This window comes from Sceloporus occidentalis, unplaced genomic scaffold, assembly GCF_023333645.1.
Source record: "Sceloporus occidentalis isolate IW3139 unplaced genomic scaffold, rSceOcc1.0.p SCAF_31, whole genome shotgun sequence".
Classification (NCBI taxonomy): Eukaryota; Metazoa; Chordata; class Lepidosauria; order Squamata; family Phrynosomatidae; genus Sceloporus; species Sceloporus occidentalis.
The window spans coordinates 3,651,431-3,664,105 of NW_028317011.1; the positions used below are offsets into that span (position 1 = coordinate 3,651,431).

The following is a 12,675-nucleotide window of genomic DNA, read 5'->3' on the forward strand; positions in this document are numbered from 1 at the left end:
AGACCCGTCACACATTTACAGTAACTTCCTTTAACACAATGGCCTTACTGGTTGTCATACATCACCATGGCAACCGCCGATAAAGTCAAGCTCTGGATAAAATGTGGAAGTGGTTGGAGCACAAAAGTTCAGCGAACAGATTCTTTTTCAAATGATCTGTAGCTCTAACATAGGAACACAAATTTTAAAAAATTATATATTTCCAGAGACTTAATATTTTCTGGAAGAAAAACAGAAAGAAATGTATCCACAGAACACTAGACGTAAGTGACAATTGACTAATGTACACATCCCTGCATTGCTTTCCATGTAATTCATACAGGGATAAACAGCCCAAGATCTTCAGCTGCTGTGATCTGCAAGTGTCACAGCGCTCACCAAGCAAACAGCCTTTGGCAGCAAAAGAGTATTAAGTTAGTTATCCATGTGCAATCCCTTTCAGCAAAGATATAGTCTTAATTCTGCATGCATGGATGTGTGCAGAATACAACACAAACCTGCTAACATACATGCAAACACACGCATAGGACATACAAGTCTGCAAACACACACACTGTGAGTCACACATCCTCCACATTCCATTCTGTTCTCAATATTTCCATAAACTGAAAGAACAAAAGCAGATACAATGCCCAGTATTAAAGGGCTGGGAAAAGGGAAGAAGAGGTGGATGCCCCCCCCGGTCAACTGGAGGGCGAGTGAAATAAGAAGAGAGGATTAGAGGATCAGCTGTATGGTGGGGAGAGACATGATCACACACTTAAAATCTGTTCCTTATTTAACTGCTTGCCAGATCCTCGTCGCACATAATTTCATCCATGGATGTGTGACAATAAAAAAATGTAAATGAGTAAAGAACCAAACTGAGAAGGGGTGCTGGCTGACAGATTTGAACATGCGCACATGGGTACCTACAGTAATGGCTCTCCAAAAATAACTTGTTTCACTGATTAAAACTTTATGAAGCGTGGAATCAAGCCACATTCCTAAAAACCAAATTATCTGAAAAATTGCACTTATGACTCCCATTGTCCATACAATAAAAACTAGGGTTATGTGTAAAATTCACAAACACACTTTGTGAATTTGTAACATATTCCCTGATATGGTCTGGTTAAATTAGAAAGACTACAAGATGGCAAAATCTTGCTGGTGTATGTTGTCTTCTTATAGGAGATTAAAAAAAATCATCACTCCATCTTCAGAAATAATAAACTATTTTTTGCTTGTTAAGAAACATAAGTAATCACACGTTACTAATATCTCCAATAGCATGAGAGAGATAAAAGTTGCATTTCTAGGAAAGCAGCTGCAATTCAAAAGAATGCTGTTGCGACTCCACATTCATCAGACTTTGGTGTTTTCAGCTGTTTGCTGCTGGAGGATCCGAAACAACTGCTAAAGTGCCAGAGCCAACTGTGTTACACCTGTCGCTGAGCCAGCGAGCCCCACACCACCTGCCTCTTGAGTTGCAGACTTTTGCCTCACAATGCTGTTAATGTCCTTCCAGTATTCAGTGAGTTAATGGCATTGTTGCCCACAACATATGGATCAAAAGAGTCATACTTATCTGGGTCAATTAAAGACTGCTCAACACCTTCCTACCTGCTTATCAATGAACAACGTGTAAGTAACAATATACAGGAGCTGTGCAGACAGCCATCGATCTTTCCCGTCCTCTTTGCCTTGTTATATATAATAATCTATTACTATTACTATTGTAATATAGCACTGCAACCAACTTTAAACCAACACTAGATTATGTTTGGTGGCTCTCCCCTAATGTGTTACCTGTGCATGGCGGCTGCAGCATAATACATCAAAGGTCACTTTGTTTCACAGCAAATTTGGTTAAAAGTTGGAGTGATCAGTAGGAACCTGAATGTCTCCTTAAAAGGTTCACTTGCTATACCCTCATCAACACTTCATTATACCCCAACATGTATGACGCCTGTCATTTCATACATGAGGAACATTTGTTCTGTTGAAAGTAATGTATGCAAAACGGTGGGTGAAGGAATTTTATGAAGGAAAGTAATACACTAATGTGGTGACAGTTGTCATCTGACTCTGTTACGAACTGCTAATTATAGACACAGACATTTTATTTATCTCCCTTGTCTGGGATTCACAAGAAGGACATAGCGAATGCAGCTCCCGTGTTCTTTGACAGAAAAATCAGTTTCCTTGATATAAAATTACGAATGGGGGGGATACAAAAAAAAAAAGCATTAAATTGTCTGTATTTGGACTCTTTCTTATGGGGTTGACCAGATATCTCATTACTTAGTTGAAAGGTACAGAATGGTCTCTAAAAACCTTCACTGGTGCGGATGGCTGTTTTCTCTAGTACATCAAGTGACACTGGGCCAAACTATAAAGCCAAATAAATCCCTATCTGGTACTATCTGAGGCAGGGCTAGTCCTAGACCAAATGTCTCTCAATGCAAAAATATTCTCCATCCTTTTTTTTCTATTTTACATGACAATATGTTTTAAATTTACACAATTTAATTTACAAATACATTTTCTGCTTTACCTTGCTGACCTATCCAAATATTATTGTGACTTTTAGGGCTGTGGAACACCATGATACACCGTGACACAACTAGAAAACAAAAGTACATGAGGGGTGAAAGGTGGAAATAGAGAATTTCATTCTATATTGGGCGATCTGTCCCTACTATAGCAGTCCAGGGTTTGCCACCACTTGGGACTTATCTGCCTAAGATGAATATGTCACATTCTGGTGCCCCCTGTGATTCAGGAAGTTTCCTGGGATGCCTGGTGCATAGACCGGCCCTGGTCGGCAGGGACATTCACCTGGTGGTGGTTCCACATTTAACATGTTGCCCTATACTGCTCTTTATGATAATGGCCTAGGATATATAATTAAATATTACACCGTGGGCTGTCATTTTCTTTCCTGTTCCTCTCACTGTTCACAGTCTTTCACAGCATGACCTTCTCGAAAGTTCTGTGCGATTTGCTGTGTCACCGAGAGACACTTTATTCAAGGGACCTGTAACAGCTGTGTTCTAGGATTCCAAGACGGAAGAAAGGAACCATGCCAATCATAATCTCATAAAGACTTTTCTACAGTGCCGGAAACTGACCAGCAACCCTACACTTGTATTATGGCAATGAAGAACTACTCATCTCGTTGATGGCCAAGAAAAAATAAATGACTAAATACCATGATATTCAAGAACTTTAAATATGGCTTGAAAAGTGCAAATTATGGAGGCCTGTTTGTTTGAGATGTCTCCATAGAAAATTTTCACATCCTGAAATGTCACCTGTTAGTAAATCTAACCTAATATCAGAACATTCTCTGTTGTCACAAAGCTGTCCCTCAACTATACCCTTTCCAAATGTCTTTCACATTGGCCAAATACATGTCACATATGCTGTTAATAAAACCCTATCATTAAAAGCTTCTTTATTACCTAAACCATAAACAGTATTTCCATACTTTAAAACATTTAACTGATCAGCACATTTTAAAGATCCTTTGGAGAATAAATTATCCAGTCAGGAGACTCAATAATGTACACAGTAAAAGAACATAGTGCACAAAGGGTTGTAAAATGCTTAGGTACCGACTGCTCCTGTAAATTAGTTAGAGAACAGTTTATATGCTTTCTGCCACTTAGAGATCATAATGAAAGGTAACCACTTTTTTTCTCATTTAGAAGCATATTCAGTGTATTTTTAAACAAAGTTTAATACATTTATACAAATGGAAGGGAAATCATATATAGATCATTAGAAAATTATTTTCACATGATCACTATGTATGTGCCTTCAACTGTAACTCATATGCAAAACAAAACACAAGTTTCACATACATTTTGTAGGTATCCTGCAAGACCAATACACAATTTATATTGTCTTTTAGTAATAAAGGCAATAGACAGAGAACTACAATCACATGGCAAGAGGTTACAGGCATGAGGAAAGAGATTAGGGTAGGTGCCATGGATCAAATCGAAGACATGCGGGCAACATGGTGGTACAAGTACAAAACAATCAAGATCCTGAGCTGAGCTCTCAGATAGCAGAGGCTGCTGTTACCAAGAAAGGGATTTCTTTTTTTTATTGTACTCAAAATGAATACATTCTAGCAGTGTTTATTTTTACATCCAACATGGTTTACAAGACAACAATGTAACACCAGATTCATTCATGCAGCTGTACCATGTAATGTTCTCTCAAAACCAGTAAACTGGCCACTAATGCAAACAGATACACTCACTGTTACCATGATCCCATCAACTTGTGACTTATATTTTCAGTGTTTACACCAATGTTAAACATTTAAGGAGAAGAATTCAGTAATTTGGCATATTTAACAGTATTATATATTTGATCATTTAAATTATGTTGAGTTTTAGACATTTATGATCTCAACATCAGTTCTATTAAAGTCTTTTGGTTTCAACATTTTAATATCGTTTGCTTGTTAATCTGAATGAACAAAATAAAGAGAAATTCTTTTTAAAACATAATTTACCCTTATTTACAACAAGCATAATTTGTTGGCCATATGCACAACATATTTGGATACCATCTGGAACAGTGCATGTAAGTCATTAGTACCGCAATGCTGTATAGTTTTCCTAAAAAACATAAACTATATTAGTTCTGCATACCAAGGCGATATGTCGCCTTTAATTTGCAAGTACCACAGGCACATACGTTGCAAATTGGAGAGATGTTTATAGTAATTTTCCACATTTAATAAATATTGACCTATGCTTCTCAAATATCATGTTTATTTTTTTCTTATTTAGACCCTCTGCCGGTATTTACGTATGCAAGGACTGGCCAGCTGTCATCAAAGTTCCACTGGAATGTGTCTAAATCCTGCATATATATAAACATTCTGCATATGTACAGGCATATACAGTATGTACAGATATTTAAGAAATACATTCATGCCACTAATGGGCCCTTAGAATAGTTCAGCTGACGTTATACCAGAAAAGAAGACAGATTATAATATAGTATGGAGTATCATGTACGACCTGGATAAATCCCCTTTAGTTGTGGCTAAAATGATACCGATAGCACTGATAGCACATACCTTTTATGACCTTCTATTAATTTCAGAGGATGAACCCTTTCTTAAAAAGTGAATGGATAGTAACATTTTCTGCTGGGCTCCAAAATTCTATTAATTCTGCTGTCACATCACTGAGTGTAGGTAGATAACACTAACTACTCAAGTGGAAGCCATGAATTTTCTTAGACTAACGTGCTACACCGTGTCATTAAAACGTTTTGGTAGTGGAATCTGGACATGAAACATTTTGCATTGTAGACAGAATTGTATTATTTTTGTTACTTGCATGTATTTGATTAATAATTGTGGGCACACACCCTCAGTCTAACTAAACAGTTTCAATAAATCATCCTACAGCTAGCTGGACAACCTTACCCTGGTGTGTCTGTATGAAATCTATATTTCTAGTATTTCACACATGCCCCGTGAGACAGGTGTCAGCCGCAAGATACTAAATTGGGTGTTGTTGAGTATGAATGGGAGTATGCACGTATCTGCCAGAGTGATTGTATTGATGGTGGACTCCACTTCTCGAGTGTGAAGCTGGGCTCAGCCCCGGTAATGACTTGGCAGCTTTGATTGATCTCACAATGTGCATGTCAATTTGGACTTCTCATTTTAGGCATTATTAGCCAGTATTTAAAGATCAGCTATCAGTACAAGTATATTAGCACTTTATTATCTTGTATGTTTTTCTAGGTAGGAAAAGCTCATTTAAGGCAACATTTCTCTACTCTCCATCTGATTATCTGTCAAGCATGGAGATGTTAAAATAAACATTATGTCCTGCATATGTTATGTTAGAGTACATCAATAAACAAGATTCCTCTTCCTCAGACATTCTGAATATCTTTTAAACCTGGTCTAACTATCTTGGATCTATTGGTTTAATTTACATTGAAGGAATGCAAATAATATATGTTTTATAAATAAAAGTTTATTATTACCTTATTACATTTAGTGGCAAAAACTATTGCCAAATATAACAGAATATCTAAAATCATCCTGTTTGATTAAGAGGCCACATACAATAACATAGTGTATTTTTGTTCAGCTTTGATTATAATGCGTTGCATTTTTCAGCATAAATATAACGTTTCTTGAATAATGCATAGTGAGTTCTAGTATATATTTCCATCTGTATAAGTAGAAATGTTTCCTGCTGTTTTTCCATGTGATAATCATTGGTTAGTTTTACTCTATATATTTTATAAAACCCCAAACTTCCTTTTCCATTCCATCCCCCAACCTTTCCTTTCCATTCCTTATTACCCAAGCTGTCATGCCATATCACTGTATGTTCTGCACTGTGTCACACACACCTGTCATATCTATTCAAGACACAGGCAACCAGATCAAATGAGATGATAAAGTGCTGGCTAAATATTTAAAACATATATCTAATCTTCTAACATAGGAACTCTGGACATACAAAATGAAATCACAGTGAGTTATTGTGTAAGACTCAGCATGCTATTTGTTTTTTCAATGAAGCAGGTTTTTTTCGTTATAGATCCCATCTAATTTTCAACCATTGCTGTTGGATTCTGAGCACTATTTTTATCAACATAAGCATTACGTTTCTATGGTGACTGCACCATATTTAGTGCTTGGTCAGAAAGCGAATGGTTTTATACTAATATTCAGTAGAATTAATTTATGGAGTATATTATACACTTTTAAAGCATGGTGGATCTGAAGAAAAGTATTTCATTTCTTGAATGCAGGACATATGAGTAAATATAAGATCTAAGAGGTAAAAATATAAATCTATGGAGCAGGGCTTGAGACCATTTCTGTAGCCCAAAGCTGGATTCAGGAAACACCCAAATTATATTCAGAGTATGGTTAATTTCATATAATTTCAAGATCAAAATTTTTTCTATTTTTGATTATTCATACACCAGCGTTAAAAGACCATTTACTCTGGGAAAAAGCTAAGTACGGTGTCATGTGTGGGTTAGGCTAAATACTTCAGGTCAGAAAAGTGACAACTGCATGGAACTTAACTTCAGTTACTGAATAAACAACAAACAGCCCATCTGCTGAAAGGTTCTCTCCTGCTTCTGGTAGAATAACGCAATAAAAAACATTTTGTCAAATGTCTCAGGAGTAATTAGAGCAACAGTGACTCTGACTATTCACTTATCTGGTATCTTTAAACCTCATATGCACTTGTAATCTTATCTCTTAAAGATAAGATGATTATTATTACTAGCAGGAGGTAAACATTCAAATACTCATTAGCAGCCTTATCATAGTATAGTCTGTAATACATCACATCCTGTGTGAGTACAAAAAATACTCTGGATTGCTATAACAATAGATTATCAATACTGTGCGAAAGTTTTAGGTGAAAAAATTAAGTGATGAAAGAAAGAATGCTTTAAAAAAAAGGCATATTAATAGTTGATTTTTATCATTTAACAAATGCAAAATTGAGTGAATAGAAGGTTGTTCCAAACACTTGCCACAGTTTTTCTGTTGCTTTTATCTCTTTGTGTGGTCCCAGACAGACTCAATAATGTTCAGATCAGTTTTCTGTGGGGGCCAGGCCCGGACTGGGACAAAAATTAGGCCCGGGCATTTAAGCCAGAGTAGCCCATTTTTATTTATTTATTTATTTATTTATTTATTGTTAAAGCCCACCCTTCATGTACCATCTTTGCATTTACTCACTCATTCACACAAATCATTAACACATTCATTAATGCAGTCTCACAAATCATTCAAGCAATTCATCCACACATGAATTTGTTAATTGTCATACGCATTCACACAATTCATCCACACATTTATTCATTCATTCATTCTCATACGCATTCACACTACCCCTTCTCCCCATCTTATCTGCCCCTTCTATGTTCCCCCTTTTCACTATGTACTCCCTTCCCCACTTCTCAATATGTACCCCTCTCCCCACTTCTCACCCTCCTCTGCCCCTTCTCACTGCACCCCCCTCCCTCACCCTACTTACCTTGTTGCTGGAGCAAACAGCAACTGCGACCGGGACCGTGGCAGGGCCGGATTGACTTAGGGGCTGATGGAGCTGCGACCGGGTCCGCCACTCTAAGAGGCCAGGAAGCCCCCACCAGGGCCGGCTTTAAGGGTCTGCGGCCGCACAGGGCTTAAATTAAAACATCGGGTTTTTAACAAAAACTTTATTTAACATGGAGGATGTTAAATAAAGTAAAAAAAAACCCCCGATGTTTTAATTTAAACCCTGTGCGGCCGCACACCCGTAAGGCTGGCCCTGGTGGGGGCTTCCCGGCCGCAGTTGCGGCGGGCTTAAGGGGCAGGTGCCCCTTTTGCCCTGCGTTACTGCGGCCATAGAGGCCGCATAGGCCCAGTCAGTCCGGTCCTGACTGGGCCTATTTTAAGGTAGGAGCCTGGAGCTGCCGCTCCATTAGCCCCTAAGTCAATCCGGCCCTGCCGCAGCCCGGCAATTGCCCGGTGTGCCCGATGGCCAGTCCGGGCCTGGTGGGGGCCATACCATCACTTTCAGGACTTCTTATTGTTCTTTACGTTGAAGATCATTCTTAATGACCTTGTCTGTATGTTTAGGGCAGTTTTTATGCTGCATAATACATTTGGGGCCAATTAGATGCCTTCCCTGATGGTACTGTATGACGAATAAGCATCTGCCTCTACGTCTCAGCATTAAGGAGACCATAAATTATAGCCAAATCCCCAACTCCATTTGCAGAAATGCAGCTGTTGCCTGCAAAAACTCATTCTTGTACCGCTGTCCATCCCTTCGGCAAACAAACTGCCTTCTGCTACAGCCAAATATTGACTCCTTAGTCCAGAGCACTTTCTGCCATTTTCTGCACCCCAGCTCCTATGTTTTCACCAGTAGTGGAGTTGCTTGGCCTTATTTCCAAGTTGGAGGAATGGCTTTTTGGCTGCAAGTGTTCCATGAAGACCACTTCTACCCAGAGTTCTCCAGACAGTAGTTGGGAGTACCAGGATCCCACTGTTTTCTGCCAATAGAGAGTTGATGGCATTGCTGAACATCTTCCAACTGCAAAGGGAAGTTAGCATGATGTGTCTTTTTTCTGCTGGACTAAGTTTCCTAAGCCGACCACTGCGTCTATGGCCCACAACATTGCCTATTTCTTTGTGCTTCTTCAAAAAAGCTTGGACAGAACATCTGTAAAACCCTGCCTGCCTTGAGATTTCTGCCTGGAAGAGACTTTGCTGATGGAGTATAACTACCTTGTGTCTTGTACCTACCTTAACTACCTTGACGCATCTTGTTAGTGAGTTCAGCTGTTCCTCTATTTTATTCCTCCTACACAGCTGTTTCTGTTTCAGTCATGTTTCATGATTGAGTTTCAACCTACGACCATTAGCACCCATGCCTACAATATCCCTGACTTTGTGCAAGTGTACCTAGAAGAATTGATGCTGTTTTGAAGGCAAATATTGATTTGATTTAGATTTTTCTTCTATTCACTCACTTTGCATTTTGTTATAGAAATAAACCATTAACTTACTTTATAGATTTTTTTCACACCTGCCAAAAACTTACAGTACTGTACATCATATATACTGTATATATATATATATATATATATATATATATATATATATATATATATATATATATATATATATATATAAGATGTGACTTCCATCTGCGTATGCACAAGTCTTAATCTACAGCTAAGAATAGTATATGCATCAACACATTAGAGCTTCACAGAGAACTTGGAGATGGCACACAGTGTACAGAAATTCAACCTTTACTCCAGAAGACCTTTTTTTCCAAGCTTCTCCTGCGTATTATGATGAACAACATTGCTGTTCTCATGTTACCCTTATATTTCTTATATTCTGGCTGAGGAAGCTGATTATAAATAAAAATCAATATCTGGAGAATTTCAGATTGTTCGCTCTAAACATTTATTTACAATCTTTCTAAAGTCCTTGGCCTGAACACAGCTGTCACCCCTCAGATACATAAGAGGGTCTATAAATACTTTACGAAGAGTAAGTTTCATTCCTACATCAAGATTCTCTTCCCTCTTGCTGCAATTGTAAAGAGTGTAGAGGACAAATGGACAGAACAACTAGTGTGTGGTGGTAGATTCCTTTGTCTTCTTTACCACTGTAGCATCCAACGACGCAGGCCTGAGCCGCTTTACAAGGTGCGGGTGTCTATGAGGGAGTCCACTTGTTTCTAACCAACACTGAAATCTGTTCCTAATGTTTTATAACATGCATCTATAAAGTACATACATGTATTTTAATGACACAATGTGCTTCAATTACTGCCCAGTGATCTGCAGAAAGCAGTTCAAACCATCCCCCCTAAACGCCACCACATGTATCTTATTAGCTCAATTACTATTAAGTTACCATTAATAATATTATTTTCCAAAGTGATAACTTTCAATAAAAATAAATATACAAATGTTTAAATGCTGAATGAAGCAAAGACATTGACTGCACATGAGAGCCATTTCTACTGGTTGTAGAAGTCCAACTGTATATGCTCCCTGGCCATATGTTATGTTAAGGATAACCTTCTGCTTATTCCATTCATGTCAAACTTTGAGCTTATACGGTACATTGTACTCAATTCAGTCACAGAAATAGGCCTTGCTTTTGCATATAATATTTGGGGGAATTTGATACATAATGGGCATGTTACGTTCCTTCTGTGATTAAACGGTTAAACAGAAAGAATGAGATAAACCTACATAACCAGGGCGATGCAAAATGTAATAATTTACATAAGTAATAAGTAATATTATCTATAACTCATTTTGGGAAAATCTGCTAAATGTGGGCAAGAAAAGAGGGACATTTCACCGGTTTACTATGGTGACTGCTCCACATTAATTGAAATTTTACTGAACGTATATTGTCATTATTAACTGGCAAATGACTTGCCCAGGGCTTTTTCTGAAACTTATGGCTATAATCCTAAACATTCTATGAGAAGCAAAATACATACATTCAGGGAGAGGATGAGTGATTGACTGAAATTATACTATTTATCAGACTGCAACAATGACTTCATCTATAATTTTTCCTTAAAATGACATCACCTATAGATATAAAATTAATCTTTTAATTCACCGAAGATACATTGTGTTTTTAAAAATCTTGAGAGCTAATCCTTTTAACTTCCTAGTAACAACAGAGCTCACTCTGCAACATGATGTCCCCCCATGATGACAGCAAACAGTTAAATACAGTGTGGGGGGGGTTAATTAGTTTCAAAAAAAAAAGTGTACTTTACTGAGCAGGTGGTAGATAAATGTAAAAGCCTTCCATCAGAAGTGGTAGATGCTAATGTGGTGAGGAAATCTAAACATGCATGTAATAGGCAAAAAGGTATCTTGAATCTAAGACAAGACCAGCCACTTATTAAGGTCTTTATAATAATTAAAAACAGGCAGACTAGATGGGCAGAAATGTTCTATACCACAGTCATCATTTTATCACTTTCCTGTGGAGACATGTCCCTTGAGTATAGATGATTATTATTATTTTTATTATTATTATTGTTGTTGTATTATCAATGCTTATTAATAACTACAGACACACATCTAAACTAGTTACAAGCCACCCTTAGATGATGGATGAAGCAATATTCTTAATACAATGAATTCACAAGCACTTTATAGATCTCCTAGGTTGAAGGGACAGAAGGATAGATAGATAGATAGATAGATAGATAGATAGATAGATAGATAGATAGATAATGGATGAATGGATAGATAGATAGATAGATAGATAGATAGATAGATAGATAGATAGATAAATAATGGATGAATGGATAGATAGATAGATAGATAGATAGATAGATAGATAGATAGATAGATCGATCGCTCTCACAATGTTGTAAGGGCATGAGGTCCCTTTAACATCCACATGGACCTACCTATAGATACAAGCTTGATGTGCTCCCGATCCAGGAACTCCAAAGCCACCGATACATTCTCCAGTTTCATTTGTCTGAAGTTGGGTCTGGAGTGGTACTTTCTGTACATCTTCTTCTGGCTCAGCACCTCGAGTAAGGCTATAAGCTTCAAGCCATCAGTCAGGTCTTTCTGCAGGTCTCCAATGCGCTTGTTCATACACTTGAGATGTTCATTGCACCACCTGGTGAAGGTGTTCTGCTGGATTTTCTTCCATGGGGCATCTTCTGCCAAATCCTTCTCTGTGGCAGGCATCTCTTCTGCTTCTTCGCCTTGATACTGGTGTTGGTCGTAATAATCGTTGCTACTCATGATGGCTTTGGATTTGGAGCTTTCTGCTTTTTATACGGAGATCAACAATAGAAAAAATAGGGTGGGGATTGTAAAGTAGAGAGTATGCAGGGATGGCTGGATCCAAACCTCACACTGTGAAATCGAATTGAAGCTGTTGAAACTGACCTCAACAATTAAATTAGTTCCCTTATTTTTTGCCTCCTCTTTGGAAACAGTGAGATATTTCTTGGCAGGGTCTGGTTAACCCCTCCAGGAGCTTCCACACCCCCCTTTGTGCTGGGAGAGAGCAGGGAGGGAGAATTGGGTTATCACTCTGTAATCCTCTTTCACCTTTCTTCTTCTTCCTGTCTTCTGTTTCCTTTCTCTTTTTAGGAGGAT

The 12,675-nt window shown here is 37.9% G+C and overlaps 1 protein-coding gene across 7 annotated transcripts in view; it reads right to left on the reverse strand.

The window, feature by feature from the left end:
* The window catches only part of LOC149298741 (filamin-C-like), a 42,704-nt gene extending 30,389 nt beyond the window's left edge, over positions 1-12,315 (reverse strand). For 3 of the 7 annotated variants that reach the window (XM_089487215.1, XM_089487214.1, XM_089487213.1), the window contains exon 1: positions 11,967-12,315. In XM_089487215.1, coding sequence (XP_089343341.1) covers positions 11,967-12,315 — 349 coding nt within the window. The remainder of the gene's footprint in view (positions 1-11,966) is intronic. The other 4 variants (XM_089487219.1, XM_089487218.1, XM_089487217.1 and 1 more) reach the window with 2 other exon arrangements.
* Positions 12,316-12,675: the final 360 nt, after the last annotated feature.